At 40.3% G+C, this 18,399-nt stretch overlaps 2 protein-coding genes across 5 annotated transcripts in view; one reads left to right on the top strand and one right to left on the bottom strand.

Annotated features, from left to right (window-relative positions):
- The window catches only part of triob (trio Rho guanine nucleotide exchange factor b), a 113,453-nt gene extending 103,554 nt beyond the window's left edge, over nt 1–9,899 (bottom strand). Inside the window, exons 1-3 of one of the 3 annotated variants that reach the window (XR_011686654.1) lie at nt 9,427–9,899; nt 8,999–9,092; nt 2,690–2,773 (exon numbers count right to left, since the gene is read on the bottom strand). Coding sequence is in view for 2 of the 3 variants with exons in the window: in XM_071468892.1 (XP_071324993.1) it covers nt 2,690–2,773; nt 8,999–9,011 (97 nt within the window). In the remaining variant the exon portion in view is untranslated. The remainder of the gene's footprint in view (nt 1–2,689; nt 2,774–8,998; nt 9,093–9,426) is intronic. The other 2 variants (XM_071468892.1, XM_071468890.1) reach the window with 2 other exon arrangements.
- Nucleotides 9,900–9,992: 93 nt separating this feature from the next.
- dnah5 (dynein, axonemal, heavy chain 5) overlaps nt 9,993–18,399 on the top strand; it is a 97,122-nt gene continuing 88,715 nt past the window's right edge. For both annotated transcript variants that reach the window (XM_071469016.1, XM_071469015.1), the window contains exon 1: nt 9,993–10,555. In XM_071469016.1, coding sequence (XP_071325117.1) covers nt 10,466–10,555 — 90 coding nt within the window. In that variant the 5' untranslated portion in view covers nt 9,993–10,465. The remainder of the gene's footprint in view (nt 10,556–18,399) is intronic.

The following is an 18,399-nucleotide window of genomic DNA, read 5'->3' as shown; positions in this document are numbered from 1 at the left end:
GCCACTCAGGTGGACAAGCAATCACTTTACGTCTTGTTTAGTACAATAATCTGCCACATTCTAGCCTTCACTGGATAACTAGGGCACCTAGAGTGCATCTAGAGCCCCAGAAACACAAAACATGCACGCACATACACAGAGTCCCAGAAATAAAGTGCTTGGGATCAACTAGGATGAGCAGCTGTGTGCCAAGATTTCAACATGCAACAAGCTAAACAATTAGAGAGCCTGCTGGAGTGGCTACTGGGAGCGGGGTGGCCATTACTACTGGTCCTGCACAGTGAAAACACTGAGAAAGACTGGGATAGATTGTTTGCAAGTATGAATGAATGAATAACTAACACATTGTCTCATTCAGACAGATTTCAGACGTGTGTGACGGATCACACATAAAAAGAGAGACAAAGACAGAACTTAAAATGAAGGGATGCAGCTGATTACAAAAAAGGTCAATGAAATGAATGAATAGCTGGCAGCTGCCTCTGAACCGTAGAGAAAGGAGATGAAAAAAAATAAATGAAACCCGAGGTTTAGAAGTATGACACTTTTAGCAGATGACTAATGAAATATATATTTTTTTATCTTAGATTAATAAAACTGAATGAGATCATTATTTTGTTTGAATGAAGTGAATGAATAACATGAAGTCATAGTAAAATTATTCAGCTGAATGAAAGCCAATTAAAATCACAAGTGCAAAGAATTGATATGTACATACAGTATAATTGATTGTGTTCATCTTGACACTGTCAATGTGGCCACTAGAATGACAAACATTAATCAAACAAGATGACTAGAATTTTTCAGACTACCTCAGTACTATCTCACCTGCATGCAGGTATATGATATTATTCGCTTAGCATTTAGTGTTAGTCTCCCAAAAAGCGTTTTTTACATACTTTCTCTTCATAATAGTCTCTTATAAAAGTTTCCTGAGGCCATAACCTATTTCTGTCTCCATCATGAATACTGTATGAACTGCGTTTGCTGCTATATAAACATCCAAGCAGTCCAGCTTCACTGTGAGCCAACTTTCCAGCCTGATACAACACAGCTATAGGAAAATACATTGGCAGGCTTCCAACCAACCGTAAGAGAGACTGTAGCATTTGAATACAATCCATTTTGACAACATTCCTAACAGTCTGAGTGGCAGAGGCAATTTCTAGAAGAAAGTATGCGGTTTATAGACTGTTTAAAAAAATATGAAGTATGTGTGTGCGTGTGTGTGTGCTGCATTTATTGATTACCATGCAATAACTGGATTTGTGCACATGCCGGTTGTATGTGTGTGTTCCTGTATGTGTGTACTCTGTGGAGCTGGTGACCAGCAGACCCCAAGGCACCAGGTGTCAAAGAGAGAAACAGCTGAGAGAGAGAGCCAGAGACAGCTGCTTCTTCTGGTGTGTATCAGAGGTGGTCCCCCTCTAATGGTGGCGACATCTTTCCCAACACTGGACTTCTGCTTTAACATGTACCTCCCAAAAACTCCCTGTCCACCTCATGCCTCTGTCAGATTGGGATAAAGATGTATTTTACAAAGTTAGAACAAGAGGAGGCTTGATTGTGGGTTAATATTCAGGTGGGGGGGGGGGGTTAGCTGGAAAAAGAAAACAATATCTAATCTCAACAAATATTGATGAAAACTCCCAGCTTTAAAACTTGCCATACAATGTTTCCACTGTTATAAAGGTTTAAAATAGCCAAAATAAGACTACATCTTGAAAAGTCTATTGCTATACCTTACAAGGGTATACCAATATCCCAGCAAAACATATCCTCCTATAGGAATAAATTAATATCTTCATAATATCTTAACAGGTAAACCATGACTGGTAAAGAATAATAGGCATGGGAGTTAGAATACTGAGGCATTCTGAAATTACTGTACATCTTACAGCTACAGCTACAACTACAGGTCAGACAATAATCTAGCACAACAAAGTGCATAACAAAACTCCCCCTGTGTTATTACCTCTGCCTGACATCAGGCACCAGTGCAACCCCCTGGGACCCATAAAATGTGTTTATGTTTTGGATGCAGAGGCAGGCCTATCCTTATTTGTTATGATGATGCCATCATATTAGGCAGGCCCAGTGCGTAGAGTGCAACCTATTGCCCATATGCGCGTCCATGGCCTTCCCTCTATCCGTGCAGGAGATCTGAGAGACCTCTGTTAAGAGTGATGCATGATCGCATGTCCGTTTGCAATATTGTTCCGTCTATACACGTCTGCGGACAGAAATTTCATAAAAAAAATGTTCGACCCGCATCCGTGGGGTTCGTGATGAACGTAGCGAGTAACGTCGAAACACCCGTGCTGCCCAGAGACTGTGGTCGAGCTCAAACCATCCACACCTTGTAGCCTACTTGGTCAAACCCAAAATGGGGTCACTGCCTAATAATCAAAAGCACATATTTCAGGAGGTGTTACTCGAGCTGTTGTCATCAAAGGCTGCGGAATGTCAAGTCAGTGGACTACAATGTGGTAAATAACTACAAGGTGTGCGCATCTCTCCAGCTGGACCGACGCGCAGTAGCCAGCACATCTCGCCCATGAAACCAATCAGTGTTTTTTTTTTTTTTTTTTTTTGTCATTATTGTCAACAATGTGGCAGACCACCAGTGATCACAGCGACAGCTCTACTCTGGCTCTCCCACAGCCAGACTCGCCCCTTCCCGACTTACCGGATTTGAAAAACGCCGCTATGTCTGCCGCGTCCTTCGCAGCCTCATCTAGTCCCTCTCCTGCGCTCATGGCTGTGGTCGCTCCTGCGGAAAAAGCGATAGATATCCTCAGTGGGTTTTATTGTTGCAGGAATTTATTTATCATCAAAAGCGGATCCTGACGCCTTTCATTGAAGCAGATCCGGTCATACAATCTGTGCTCCCTTCATTAAGCGAGAGACCTCCTCCTCCATTTTGGCCGAGAAGGGAAAATCCTGGCGACCGATCGGCGGCGCTCCCGAGCCGGGACGTGAGGGAGAGGAGGAGGAAGGGGGTTGATAGTGAGAGAAGGCGGAGGTAAAAGAGGAGGGGAGGAGGACTGAGGGAGGAGGTCTATTCCGTTTCGAGGGGTGGGTGAGGGTGGGATATCCTGGGATTCCGTTTCGGGGGGTTTTGGTGCATTGTGCGCCACCCAATTTTAGTGTGCGCCACAGCACATCAGCAGCCCCGGCGTCACTCACTGCGGTGCTGATGCGGGCGGCGTGGGAGTCTTTCTTCGGGAGTGTTTGCCTTAATAAGCTCAAAGCCAGATGTTGTGGGAGATAACAACGCCAGACACCACGGATATCCTTCTATCGGACGTCCAATAGTGGCAATGCAGTCTATAGTTCCTCTCACAGTTAACGTCATCATATGATGTTGCAGTGTTTACTTTCCTAGCAGTAAGGACCTTCTGCATGATTGCAAGATGCCCATAAGGGTAGCAACAATACCTTTTGCCACCATATAGGCTACTAAAGCCTGTTTTTAGGGGAAAATGACACTGAAGGAAAGAGACTATTTAATTCTGTCTTCATCTCCTAGTGATGAAGATGATGCTACACTATGAGGTCATTTGCCCCACAAATCTAACCCAGTTCTCTCTGACAGCTGCGGCTCAGCTCTTTGAACTAGGGACAGTGCACTGCTGCCATCTAGAGGTTGTACTCACAAATTGCTCTGGCAAATGCGTACCGACCTCAGAGTATGGTGATACACAATATAGTTTATTAGGCTACATCGACATTACTTTGCCCTGTTTATTCCAATGACATAAAGTTCTAAAGAAAATGTGTACTTTATGTATTAGAAACACTGTTCACACTGATACTGAGAGGAGACTACGGCCAGACTGTAGGAAGACACTGCTGGGGACTGATTCTCTCATAGCCCGCCTAACCCATACTCTGGATACAGATAACACTGTGTAATTATGCCAGGGAAGCTGTATAGTATAGCATACATCTACTGAGCCATTTGTGGTGTGGCTAAAATTTTGCTTGCATTTTGGCTCCCCACTGGTTCGACCAGACTTTTTCATCCACGTCATAACAACGGGTTTTCTGAGGAAGAAAACATGGTGCTTTCTCATTTTTGCAACATAGTAAGGTTGTTTTTCTTTTAATAGAATCTCTTAGACCCCAGTATTAAATGAAGTTTAAGAAAATGTAAGATTAAAGGAGGACATACACTACCGGTCAAAAGTTTTAGAACACCACACTTTTTCCAGTTTTCTACTGAAAATGATTCAGTTTATTGTGTCATTGCACTCTGAAATGAAAGCATAGAACAATTAAGCAATTTGGGTTGAAAAAGAAATCATGGAATCAATTTATAGACCAAAATGTATTCTAAACCTTTGACTCATCAAAGTAGCCACCTTTGGCAGATATAACAGCTGAACACACTGGTGGCATTCTTTCTACAATAGAAATCAAATATTCTTCAGAAAGTTCTTCCCAAGTCTGTTGCAGAAGTTCCCATAAATGTGTGGCACTTGGTTGCTTGGCTTTCACTCTTCTGTCCAGTTCATCCCAAAACAGCTCGATGGGGTTTAAGTCTGGAGACTGTGCTGGCCACTCCATGTTTTCAAGCTTACCATCTCGTTCTTTTTTCCTGAGGTAGTTTTGGCATAGCTGTAGGATGAACCTCTGACCAACTAGGCGCATACCAGAGGGTATTGCATGGCGCTGCAGAATGCTGTGGTAGTCGTATTGGTTCAGGGTGCCGCTCACTCTGACCATCACACTTCCTCCTCATTGTTTGTCAGTTGATGTCACACACTGTGGAACTATCATCTCGCCTACTCGACGGCGTACAAAGATCCTGCGTGATGAACCAAAGATTTGAAATTTTGATTCATCAGTCCATAATACCTTCTTCCAGTCTTCAGTAGTCCAATGGTGGTGTTTCGTGGCCCAGGAGAGCCTCTTTGTCTTATTCTGACATCTTAGCAATGGCTTTCTTGCTGCAACTCGTCCTGTCAAACCTGCAGCTCGAAGTCTTCTCTGCACAGTTGAAACTGAGACCTGCTTACTACGACCACTATTAAGCTGTGCCTGTGAGCCGCCTATCACGCAAGCTGTTAACTCTCAGAAACTTGTTCTCTGATTCAGTTGTGGCTTTGGGTCTGCCAGACCGCTTCCTGTCAGAGTTTCCCCCAGTTTCTGAGTGCCTTTTGATGGTGAAGAAAACTGTACTCACTGACAGCTTGACTTTCTTTGCAATTTCCCTGTAGGAAAGACCTACATTTTTAAGTGTTATGATGGTCTGTCTCTCTTCCATTGTTAATTGCCTTTTTCTCACCATTTTTGCAGCAGCACACTACTTTCTGCAGTACAATACTGTTCACCTGATGCTCGTGAGGGTCTGGTACCACAGTGACTTTGGACTGTGGGAGGAAGCCGCAGTACCTGGAGAGAACCCATGCAGCACAGGGACAACATGCAGACTCCACACAGAAAGGCCCCAGGCTCGAAACCAGAATCTAACTTTCTCGCTGTGAAGCAACAGTGATCACTCAAAATTTTCATAAAGTCAGTATCACTAATCAATATAATCTGAGAATGGGTCTAAACTAAGGAATATTTACAGTCATTTTGATCAGTTTTGAATCAAATCCAGGAACATCCAAAACATGATTATTAGTTATATCTAAAAGTTTTCATCCACTGATGCTGAACATCAGTATATTGATGATCCAGTCATAAACAGTGAGTTGCTGTCTATAGTCACTTTGATCAGATTTGAATCATATCTTTGAATATCTGACACAAGGCTATAAGTGATATCTTAAAGTTTCCTGCCTGGTTAACTCATATCCTATTGCTTTTCGAATATTAACATACTTGAGGTGAGACATTTCAGTAATATCATGGGATACGTTGATAGCAGAAATGTCAAAGTCCCAGTTTGGGGAAAAGATACACTTAAGTTATTATATCTTACAATGCTGTGATCAGAAAGTGTCCAATAGTCTCTTGTCAAAAAGTCCTTTAGGATTCCAACAGAATCCCAATAAAAATTCCAATAAAAAAATCCATTTGATTTTGGAAACAATCCCATTGGATAAAACTGGATATACAATCCTAGAGGATATATCCTATAATCCTATAGAATAAATCTGATATATAATCCAACACTTTAAATCATTCTATAGGGTAAAATCCTATATATATCCCTTTCAGATATTTATACTAATCCTATAGGTCATATCCTATAATATTGAACTATTATATAGGATAAAATCCTACAGGATTGGGACATATCCAATGGAACGATAAGAACCAAAAGTACTATCATATGATTAGCCAATGCAACTAATCCCATAAGATTATCCTACAGGAGAAAGTAAAATGTTTTTATTATTATATTGTCTTTGCTCCCCACCCCAAAAAAAGATTTAATTCACAGAACTTCCATGTAACAGTATTAGTAACTACCAGCAAAAATACACTCAACCCAAATACATGTTATTTTATTTTAAACGAGACAAATACAGAGAAATAAATTCAGCTACTAAAACTAATCTTACTAAGAGGAACAATGCGTATCTACCTGCACATGTTAAGTATGTCTGTCTGAGTACACTAGCAGCCGCTAACTATTAACTAACTTATTTGGGGAAATGGATAATAAATTAGTAATCATATGAGATAATATTTTTAGTCAGTTTGAAAATTTACTGACACTTATTTGTCAAAAAATAAATAAGTCAATAAAATAAACAAAAAGAACAGTTGATTTGTAGGCTACTTGATTGCTATGTTCATTAAATCATGAGGGATGAGCTGTCTGTGCAGTTGTGTGCATCTGTGTGTGTGACAGAGAGAGAGAAACACGAAATGCCTTTAATCCATGTGACGCACATCTTGACGTCATATATTCAGACATCTCCATGGTAAGCTGGTTTTTAAGAACCGCGTTTTTGTTACACTCCAGATTGGTGACTTCAAGGGCACACTGTGACAGCGTAGTGAGAATTCAAACATTGCGATTCACTTGCAGTAAGTTTCAAACAAATCAGTCTTGTGAAACAGGTCTTGTGAAACAGGAATTGTCAACAATGGACCAATCCGGATCCATGGTGGACAACCTTACCATCATCACACCCTAATAAACAAATATTTTGAAAGATTCTCTGCAGTGCAGTGGAACATGTTAGCTGCAGTAATTTTGGCGTCCAAAAATCGAGCCTGCCCCACACAAAAGGTCCTAGTCAACAGCAGGGATCCTTGAAATAGAGGAATCAGAGCAATGTGAATCATTTCAATGCAAAATCAAAGATTTGTATCCCCTCAGCCACTAAAGCTGTGATTGAATTTTTTGTCAAATGGTCCAGACAAGGCAGAAGAGGGCCCCATCTCACATCTATCTGGAGGATACAGCATCTGAAATTGTTGAAGTTATAATAGAAGATCTGCATTATCATAGCTCAGAATATGTTGCTGGATGCAGCGAGAAAAGCAGCTTTAAATATGAGGGTAATTTTAACAAGGTGAGAGAATTTCTGGCCTCAGAAACCATCACCACCGATGCCAACCAAATAAATCACAAAAACTCAGAGTTCCTGTTGAGTCTGAAGCAGGAGATGGGAGGGAGGCGAGAGGCGGGATCATGAAGTTTTCGAAGGAACTGATCGATCATCTGTATGATCATCTCATGGCTGGCTAGACATATCAAATTTCCATGTTTTCAAAGGACAGACGTCTTTCTGACCTTGTCATCCTTGAGTTAAGGAGGAAAGTGGATGTTATTCGGTTACAGTCTTTGTAATGCCATTACAGAAGACACAGTGGAAAAGTTCTTGCAGAAGAGTCCCTTGAAGCCAGAAACAAAAAGGCTGCAACACTTTCTTATTCAAGTCAGACACCCTTCCTTGTGAGGCTGCAGCATCTGAATCCTTCAGTGATGATGGCTTGAATGTCCGTACAAGTTGGCTCCAAGAGAATCTCCTGACAAATGCTGTGAACCTCCACTAGTTTCTTACCTCTGTCCTGAGGGACGTCACCCCTGTCTGGTGTCAACCCCTGAGGAGCCAGGTTGATGCCTTTACCTGGCTCCTCAGGTGATAGCTCCTCTTCTATACCAGAGATGACCAACGATCTCATGACTGCTGTTTTCCTGAGGCTCATCACAAACATCCCTTGCGAAACCAGAGGATCCGTGCAGTCAGTAGATATAAACACCATCACCAAGCGTTTGACCTTCACATGTCCTAGCGTGCTTGGCTATGTAAACTTAACAGTCAACACGTGACATCTCTTTTCCCACAATTTCCACACACCGGTTTGAAGCAGGTGTTGTGTTTTATTTTGATTGCAGCTTCTCCGAACCTAGCACTGCCTCCATTTTGGTGTCTGCTGTGGTGGTTGCTTCTGCTTCTGACAAACTGTGCCAACTGCCACGCTGCCCTTTTACTCTCCATGAATTCAGCTCTCCGCTCCTCTGCCAGCTGCTGCATAAACTGTCTCCGGGCTAATTTGCTGCAAGTGCTCTCCTTAATAAGGCTGTCTTATTTACTACAAATTAAATTAATATATATATATTTTTTCCCCCTGAGTTTTCCCTTACTTTTATGTTATAATCACTCTTTATGCCCATCTGTACAAATGCAAAGACAGGAAATGTGTGGGGAGAGAGGTAAAGAGGAAAGGGGATATAAGTTGGCAAACTAATTGGATGCACATAGGGCAGGCACACTATACTGTAGGAGAAGAGAGATAATTAACTTAGATGACAACGATGAATTAAATACTGTGTTATTCATTACCTCTTTCTATGACAGGACACACAATTCTGCAGTTTGACGGTATAAAGCAGAGAAAGCGTGACAAGGAGAGAAAGAAGGAAATAAAAAAACATGTAGACTAAACAGAATGAGAAGAGTTCTGCAAAGAGGGGCAGAGAATTACCTGATTAAAATGAGGGAGATAGCGGGAGAGTAGGAAAATAGGGAGAGTATAGAAACTCCCAGTGACAGCTGTTTGGCCGTTTCATCGGGTCCCCTACCTGCTCGTCTCATCTCTTCTCCTGTTTGCACTGAAAGTCTCCTGCATCTTGCTGCACTGCATGGACATCTTCACCTTTTGGCACTCCTTTCTGACTGAAGAAGACTCAGGATTATTATTATTCCTTTGAACTGACAACAAACATGTGCAGTAAAGAGGAGAAATGTCTAAAAATCACGTAGACCTCTTTGAAATATTTACCACTATATTTACCATGATATAACAACACACTCCAACAATGTAGAATCCCGCCTCAGTACTGTTTACCTCGACAAAGTGCTGAACATATCATTTACCACAAACTATTTATAAATTCAAATTAACCTTATTTATAACTAATGTTAGCTACTCATGTCGCTAATGATATTTTGACATTTGCTAATGTAGCACATGACACATAGCCTATAGCTGGGAAAATTGTTAACTTACCTTAACACAGCTGCAGTAGACAATCATCTTTGTTGTTTGTCTCCTCATTCACCTCACAGTGCCATCGACAATGAAGCTGTCATATGGTCACGGTGTTTATTTTTCTCAGGCAGCTTTTTGTGTTTTTGGTGGTGTCTGAGCCTCTTTGCAACCTGCAGAGTAGCTGTTTTTTTCAGGCGTGGCATTTCAGTCTCTGCAGACTCCAAATTCCCTGGCCTCTGATGCCACATGCACAAGCGAGTGGACATTGTATACCATGAACTGACAGCCATAAATGTTTCTGATAGCTCTCCCCTCCTCTTCTGCAGCCTCTAACTCAGAGGCTGGAGAAGCCGCCACACCTGCTCCTTTGTTGTCAGGGGAACCAGGGTGATGCCAGCGGGCTGGTCCATGCCATCCCTGCTGCAGTCTATAGCAAAAGCCATCTTTAAAGAACGCTCTCTAAGGAAGGTTCTCTCTCTAAAGGTGAAGGTTCTCTACAGAACCGCTGGTGCACCTGCTGTAAACTGTAACACAAAAGATAATAAAGTTTCACAAAGATACACCTTTGCTATTACACTAAGCTTTGTTTATTAGCAAGTTGTGACTGTTTAGTCCGTGTAAAAGCAGCTGCCTGAATGGGCGATGCAGCTTTAACAGCTGACAGATGTGACTGGTCCTCTATGAACTTTCTATCTATACTTCTTTTTTTTTTTTTTTTTTTTTTTTTTTACTGTTAATGCACTTACAGTATGTTATTGCATTTTCAAACAATTTTACGTGACAAAGTAACCATTCAATGAAAGGTCTACGTTTCTTTCGTTTCCCGCCCACTGGCCCTTTGCCCCTTTTGCAGATGCCTCGTTGCCTTGGAAACCACTAACAACACGGTCGTCGCAGTCAAAACGTGTTTCGCGAAAGGCTCCGACCAACCACGAAAACAAATCTCGGGAAAGCTTTTCCGCTGAGTAAACAGCGGAGAAGTCACTCGGTGCGGGGGAGTCTGGAAACTCACCGGCTGGTTATCGAGGAGGCTTTTCAGCGAAGCAATGTTTGAGCCATGTCCCTCAGCTCTCGGCTCGCCAAAGTCAGCTACAGGAACAGACCCTCGCAGCCTTCCGTCCAAGTGGAGTCACTCAAGGAGATGCAGGTTTGATCCCAAATACCAACAATACCTGTGTGATAACATGGCACTCTTCAAATGTAAGGGCAAACTCCTCCTCCATCAAGGGGATAGCAGACACCAAACTTCAGGCCTAAGAGTCTTTTTATCAGACTGCTCTTGTCTATGTGGCCCAGGGAAAAACTTGTGAGTTATAGTAGCTTGCTTTTAGATATTAGGCCTACAATATTAATCCATTATATTTTAACGGGAGTTTCTTGTTTGGTTCTTAATCCTCACATTGTCATACGGTTATTATAATTGTTTTGTGTAAAGAGCACTTTTGCATTCATTCAGCTGGCATGTTTGGAGTCATTAGACATGTAGATGCAGATCTTTCTTTCTTCACTCCGGCAAGCACAGGTATATATTTTTTTTAATCTTTGTTGTTTCGTCATATGTACTTTATTTTGGCATTTTGTCTTACTGTAATGAAAAAAAAGTCACATTCACTCAATTGCAAGTTTATTAGGTATGCCTAGCTGAAACTAATGCAGTCTGATGCAACAGCGCTGCAGTAAATCATCCCACCGTGAATGTCATAATATTCGGATTTTGTTGAAATAGTTTTAGAGTGGTGCTATAATTTATGGTGCTGTTGAATTACGTTGCATTATACAGAGGGTTTTTACTGTTATTTAGCCTGCCCTCATTGGTGTAAATAGGCTGGACAAAATGATGGAAACACCTGCCACTATAACACAATAAAGTTCGACACTCTCACAAACTCACTTTGACAATAAAAACTGAACAACATTCGTGGAGGAAGCATCTGTTGCAGGACTGTTGTATTAGATTGCATTAGTTCAAGCTAGCTGTGCCTGATAAATTGGCAACTGAATATATAGGCTATGTCTTTCAAAAATCAGATTTCTTAATTCTTCCTCAAAACAAGACAAAAGTAGGAATGCTAGAAAAAAGTATGTGTTGACATGCAAGGGGCTGCATGTGTGGGTAAATCGATCAAAATGCAACTTGTTCGTCCATTACCTTGGGTGATGAGATGTTCTCCATATTTTTTTCAATTAATGAATTCATTTATTTAACACTGATCTCAGAGACATTACTATTAATTATTATAATTAAGTGGTTATTTAACACAGGCTGATGTTGCTAACTCAAAGTAGGATCATGAATTGAGAGAGTGACACCTTAGATCAGAATTCCCTCCTCTCTTATGTAAAAAAAAAAAAAAAAGGAGAGGATGCTGGAATTAATCTGCACTTCATTTTCAACCCCCTGTGCCTTCCTGATAATTGCACTGAGAACCACAACACTATTAGACTCAGTGGCACCTCTGCAGTAGTTAAAAATAGCTGGAGCAAAACCTTTTGTAATAAGTGTTGGTTGTATTATGAGCCCTGGTCCACTAGATGGTAGTATAATCATTGCATAGTTCCTGTAATGTTGGATGAAATGACGTAGTATAAGTTGTAATCAACTTTAGATCACCTGTGTTTTACATCTAGTGCTCTTAACTAATGTGGAACTGTGTCAGCTCTATTATGAAATGGATATTGTTACAAGTAATATTTTTTTTCTGCCTGTGGTTAGGGTTGTGTGTGTTTTTTTTAAAAATGTATTTAAAACCAGGAAATCCAACTTTTTTTTACTTGTAGGTCTTTACTTGACCCACTCAGTTCAGAGGCACCCATTTTACCATCACAAAAGTCAGGATCCAAATGGAAGTAATTAACATGTCGTATTTCATTTTTTTAAAACTTAAATAGGCATGTATTTATAGCTCATTACATATTACATTATTAATACTAATATTCTTTATTATAACTCTGGAGCAAATACTAGTTTAAAGATAAATATTGAACTATATAGGCTACTATGATATGTACATGTTCAATTATTATCCAAAAATCATCAACAACACTGCAGTAACTAGACACCACAACAACATGATTCTTTATTGAGTTAGTCCATTAACTACATATGTGGAGTAATTTATTTAATAGAATTTATAGTCTGATTCAATTTCACTCATGCAAAATAAAAGAGAAAATGTGTATTCACATAAAAATTTCTTATGGGCACTCAAGCAGTGATATGACGACAAAAACTCACTGGGAATTTTACAGTGGCTTTTGGATTATTTGTAGCCATTACTAGTAAGGAGAACGTGAACTGTCTAAAGAAAAAATACATAAGTAACCCTGGTCTATCTAGACAAATAATCATTCATATTCTTTTCCATAAAGCCTTTACACATCTGATTTTAGTGAGTGAATAATCTGCTGATGCAATTTAAAGCTGCAGATTTGTGTCATCTTGGATGGATACAGTATGTACCGGCCTGCTTTTGACATGTTAGGTGACAAGGCAAGTCTTGGTATGAACTACCTGCTGCATGGGATGGACCCATACTAGCACAGCTAATCCTGCCCTGTGTGGATCAATAAACCATTAGAGAACTTCTATGGTATCTGTATGTCTTCCTTATGACCATTCTGTTTTAGTGTGGTAACAGACTGAGATAAGTAAAATTACCTCACATAATGATCATCTATCTATCTACGATTTAACTTTGCAGTTGCACCCAGGAGTGGGTAGAGCCAAACAGACAAAAAAAGTGAATAAGCAGAAAAAACAGCACAGGTCCAAATTCCGAGTCCTCAAAGCTGTCTCAGCTTTTTAGACATATTGTGCTACAACCCAGTGTAGTTTTAAAACAGATGTGTTTAAGCTCTCCATGTCCGTGTCAGTGTGAGCATCCTCGGAGAGAGCTGTGGACCTTCCTCCGTCAGTGTCTGTCTTTTTTAGATCTCACCACCCCTTCATTTATAATTTACAGTCACTCTCCTGTTTCATGGCAGCTCACAACCAGACAGTTGAACATAGAAAATCAGTCATGGCGTAGTGAAAAATTGATGACCCAACTGCTTTTAAATGCAAAGCTTGGCAATCATTCCTTCAATATCAAACCATCAGTCAGGTCCATGTGGAGAGAGCTGTGCTTCTTATCTGCTGGATGCCACAGGAAAAGCTAATGGAATTTAATATTAATTGGTGGGGGGTCTATGTTTGTGTATGTGTGTGTGCTGAGTGCGTATGTTGCGTTCACTGGGTGAATGATCGGGGTTTCCCCACTGGAGCTTCAACCAATAATTATTTTCATTCAAGACTAATCTATCAATTGATTTCCTCTGATAATTTGTTCAATCTATAAAATGTAAAAAAAAAAAAAAGCCTGAGGTGACCTCTCTATATTGCTTGTTTTGTCCAAAACCAAATTTGATTCAATATACAATTATACAGTACAGTCATAGAAAAGCAGCAAATGTTTATTTTTATTAAAGATCTAATACAAGATTGATCATTAATATAGTTGCTGATTAATGTTGATTGGCTAGTTGTATGATTTAACATTTGCTTCATCTCTACTTCCCACTATGCACGTTATCAAGTTAAATATTGTGTCTGTGCATATGTACTGTTTATGTGTTGACCCCATGTTACAGGTGCACAACTGTTTTTTGTAATAAGCATCAATAAGCACCAAGTCTTACTTTATTCTTGCTTAAAGTTTTTTTTTTTTTTTTAAACATACATTTTATTATTTACAAGAAAAAAGTGAGATATTATACAGCAAAAATAAATCAGGGGGCCGTTACGAAATGTTACGTAATACTTAGACCATGATGGGATAAAAGCAAGATGATGCTAATGCCTGTCAAATGTCACCATTATATTCTGACTGTAGCTGTCTTTTGAAGCTGTTGCTGCAGTCATTATATGAGTAGTTTCAGTCAGTTAACATACAGTGGCAATACATACTATAATCACAGAGGTGTTTCACTGTGAGAAACATGTTGCCCTTTAAGAGGGTGACGACTGTCTTGTTGAGGGTTTTTTTATTTTATTTATTACAGCACTTACACACAGCATATTTTGCGTGTTTGTGTTTGCATCTGTGTAGCTATCTCTTTATCTCTGTCTATGTTTTTATGTCTGAACATATTACCCGCTGATTCTGTATTCCAACATATAAACAACTTTTCAACCCCCACGCTCACCCTTATTCCTGTCTCTCCAACCCATTGTTGTAATAGACTTGTAAGGTGAGAGCAGGGCCTTGATAATTACCTCGCTGACAGGTGGTCATCCAACACCGCATTATCTAGTTAGCAGTCCCCCTTCAGGAGCAACACTCTCATAATTTCAGGGCAGTAACCTTTCTCACATGGCAAATAAGAAGGCTGATTGCTCACATACTATAGCAAAGCCACTTGTTCTCTGTCTTGTCTTCTTTGTTGGACGCTGTAATTCTCTAATGTCGTGAAATGCAAAGCTAATTAAGAAGGTGAAATGACTTGAAAAGAAGTGTCACTGTGAAAGGCTGCTGCTGACGATGCTGCATTTTAAACCAGACTATCAAAACAAGGTAAGGTGACCCAAGAGTTCTGAAGTTACAGGCAGCTTGGCTTCTCCACAAACTGCATTGGCCAAATGTAATTCATCATTAATGTGTCAGGATTCAGTATACAGCTAATATGTTTGGATCAAAATGGTTGGCACAAAGGCTCAAGAAGGCAAAAGTGAGGGAAAGCTTAGAAAATCAGCTCTTATATATGTGTCAAAGCCTATCTGAAAATGTTTTACTGTACTCCAAGGTACGCAGGCTGGTCACAGCAAGCAGTAATGACTGATTTCATCTTTGTGGGAGAAAGCCCAATTTTTACTGAATATACAGTGTTTCATGCAGCAGACTACCAGAGAGAAAATATTTGAAACCATTGTTTACATATATATAGATCTCTAAAGTGTAAGTTTATAGATAGAAATAACATCAGACTTGTTTTCTGTATTCAACAGTTCCTGCAGCTCTGAAAAAACATGTCCATGAATTATGAATTTGACACAACATTTAGCTCAATTAAAATGTAAGTGACGTTGCTGAGTTAAATTTGTATTTTAACTTGTCTGTCACCATCCAAACAGAATTTTAACACAAAAAATTGAGAGATCACAGAATATGTGTACTAAACAGGGTGAAATGGTGAGGCTTTATCATTTTCCTGCTGCTAATACACATCTAAATCTGAAACTTTGATCATATGAAGTTCAATATAATTGAGCAACACACACTGCATGGTTGTTTTGGCCTCAAGGTTTGACAGTTCGTCTGTAACTTGATTTTGTAGATACGGTATGTGTTAAAGACTCTTGAAATATTCCCAAATTTAACTACAGTATTTGCATAGTGGGTGTTCATGACCCCAACACAGAACCTGCCTTTAAGCACTTGCTTGCACTAGTTTGTCACTTGCAGTTATGTTAAAGTGAAAATTCACAGCTTTGCTCCAACTTGCTACCTTAGTCTGTTAGAGCAGTGATACCTGAGGCACGGTGATACTCTGTTGATAGGAATGGCCATTAAGCATAAAGCAGGTATAGCTTCAGACTCCACTGGCTGGGTGGTCACCGCTGACAACTTGATAGGGCTAATCTCTCTGAGGGCGAGCGTATACGGCTTTCGTCTGTACATGTAGATGAGAAAGTGATAGCAGGTTACAGAGAAGATATAGAAGGGTCTGAGTCAGAGAGGCGAGGAACTGTCATGGCGTTTAGAAAGCAGCTCTGGAAACTAACAGTTTCCAAGGTCGTTCAGGTAAGAGAAATCATGCAGCACTGTTGTTGTTGTTTGTTGTGGTGACGTGAGGTTTTCCTCCCATTTCAGTTTATCCATCCACATAATTCTTGTGTATTATACCAACTTCTGATGGAGTCTGCCATTAACCATAGTGTGATTGTAAATTAAATAGGCAAAATTAGCTGCAAAACTTTTTCCACATCCACTGTTGTGACTTTGACAGTGCATGTCATTTCTATCCCCAGGAAGATGTGGATTAAAATTGACTAAATCATTATCTGTGTTTATTTGAGGTTTGGCAAGGCACTGAAAACATTTTGCTTAGCTTTTTAAAATATTAGATAAATAATCAGACTATATTCCTGCCAAACTGTCCTGCTGCGCAGTTTTTGTCACAGCTGTTTTCTCTTTAATTCCAAAAGCCGCCGTTTGTTTATTACAGGGATTGTCAGTCTCGACATAGCTTATCTCAGGATGGGGCTTTGTTTGCTTTTGGAAGCTATTAATGATGTCGCTGTTATTACATGGGTCTGTCAGTGCTGGCTTCCGTGTCTGTGTTATGGGAATAACTAAATATGGATATGTGTATTCCAGTCTGTCATTGTTGGAGCCTGTTGTTGGCTATTGCATTTTGTGTGTTTATGTTTTGTATTCAGCTGTGACTTGTCTGCTTGTTTGTATATTGTGCACCACAGTGCATTGTGTCAGTATTGTTTGTCCCTGGGCTGAAGACTGGGTTGGCTGTTAGCCCAATTTGGAATAAAGACAGAGAAGGTGTGAAATGGCTCGTCGCCCAGCAACTGTTGGCTTGCTTTTTTCATGGTCGACCTGTGATGTGAGCGTCTGTGTCTGTATAATGTGTATGCGTATCTCCAGAGACTTTAACAAGGTTGGTGTGATTCATTGCTAGGGTTCTGAAGTGGTTTCTTCAAACTTATTTGTCCTCTTGGGTGGTTACAAAAGATCTCTGTCTGTTCTCATGTTTGCTTCAAATATTTGAAAAGAGTGAAATATAAAAGAGTGGTTTCAAAGTACAGGTAAAAAATATGTATGAAGCGACAGAACTGTGTGTCAGGCCTTCATTTCTATTGCACTTAGCAACCGTCCTGTTGTCTGTTGACCCGTGACTTGCAGTCACTGTTCCTGAGAGAGGTTTGTTAGCGCTTGGCAAATGTTTTTGAAAAAGTTAATAATTCTGCAGATTGTGTGGATGATGCAGGTTCAGGGCAGGTGGACACTATTTGGGCTCTTGTTTCGCCAAACAAACTTGCATGCCAGGTTACTGTCTGATCTCTGTTAAAGTTACTGACTGGCTAATGTGTTGCTGCTCTTACTAACCGTGTTGACACACACAGCTTGTGGGGTTGTTGTTATGCTCCACCTCACTCTGGCTTCACAGGACCAGCCCCCAAGGCTCTAACTAACAAGAATCAATACCTTGACTCTTAACCATCCAGACTTGCAGTGTAAATATAGAATGCTCCCTTCTCTCTTTGTCCAGGTGCATGCCTCCTGCCTCTTGCTCTCCTTTCATGTCCTATCTCTCTTCTCCCTCTATTTTTCTTCTTTTCATTTTTGACCCCTCTCCATTTTTCCACTCCTCTTGCTATGTTTTTCTTAATTATTTTCTCATGTTTCTGGTTTTGCCCATGCATTCAGTTCCTCCTTGGCATGGCACAATGGAGGACCATTGTGTCATGTTTTTCTAATCTTCCATTTCATCTGTTGGATTTGGCATCTTTTCTATCTGAACAGTAAAATCCCTGATTTATGAAGCATAGGCACATGCATGTGTACTTGAAGACACACAGAAGAGAGGGGATAGAAGGGGAGAATATGATGGAAACCTGATCACTTAATATGTCATTCTGAATGTTAAAGTTTAATCCAGTTGTTAACAATTGTCTAAACAGAGTGGTATAAAAAAGAGCTAGCTCTCAAGTGTTCTATTTTTGGGTTGCCAGTCACAGTAGGATGTTTCCTACTTTGTTGTAGAAGACAGCCTTTTAAAAGATGGTCAGACCATGGTGACGTCAATGCAAAAAGTATTTTAAGCCACAAAGAACTATTCCTGTCATCCCCTGTTTAAATTCCAGACAGACAAAGGGAAGGGTAAATGAGAGAATTGAAATGCACCCTGCAGCTGGCACACCATGCAACACCAGGTTTCATGTAATTTATTGGCTGACCTTCTTCCTGTGTTACTAATCAGCACAACCTGGCAACCCAT

Source organism: Trachinotus anak, unplaced genomic scaffold (genome assembly GCF_046630095.1).
Source record: "Trachinotus anak isolate AG129_WGS33_773 ecotype Australia unplaced genomic scaffold, CSIRO_AGI_Tana_v1 ptg000032l, whole genome shotgun sequence".
NCBI lineage: Eukaryota > Metazoa > Chordata > Actinopteri > Carangiformes > Carangidae > Trachinotus > Trachinotus anak.
This window is presented reverse-complemented; position numbering and strand designations above follow the sequence as displayed.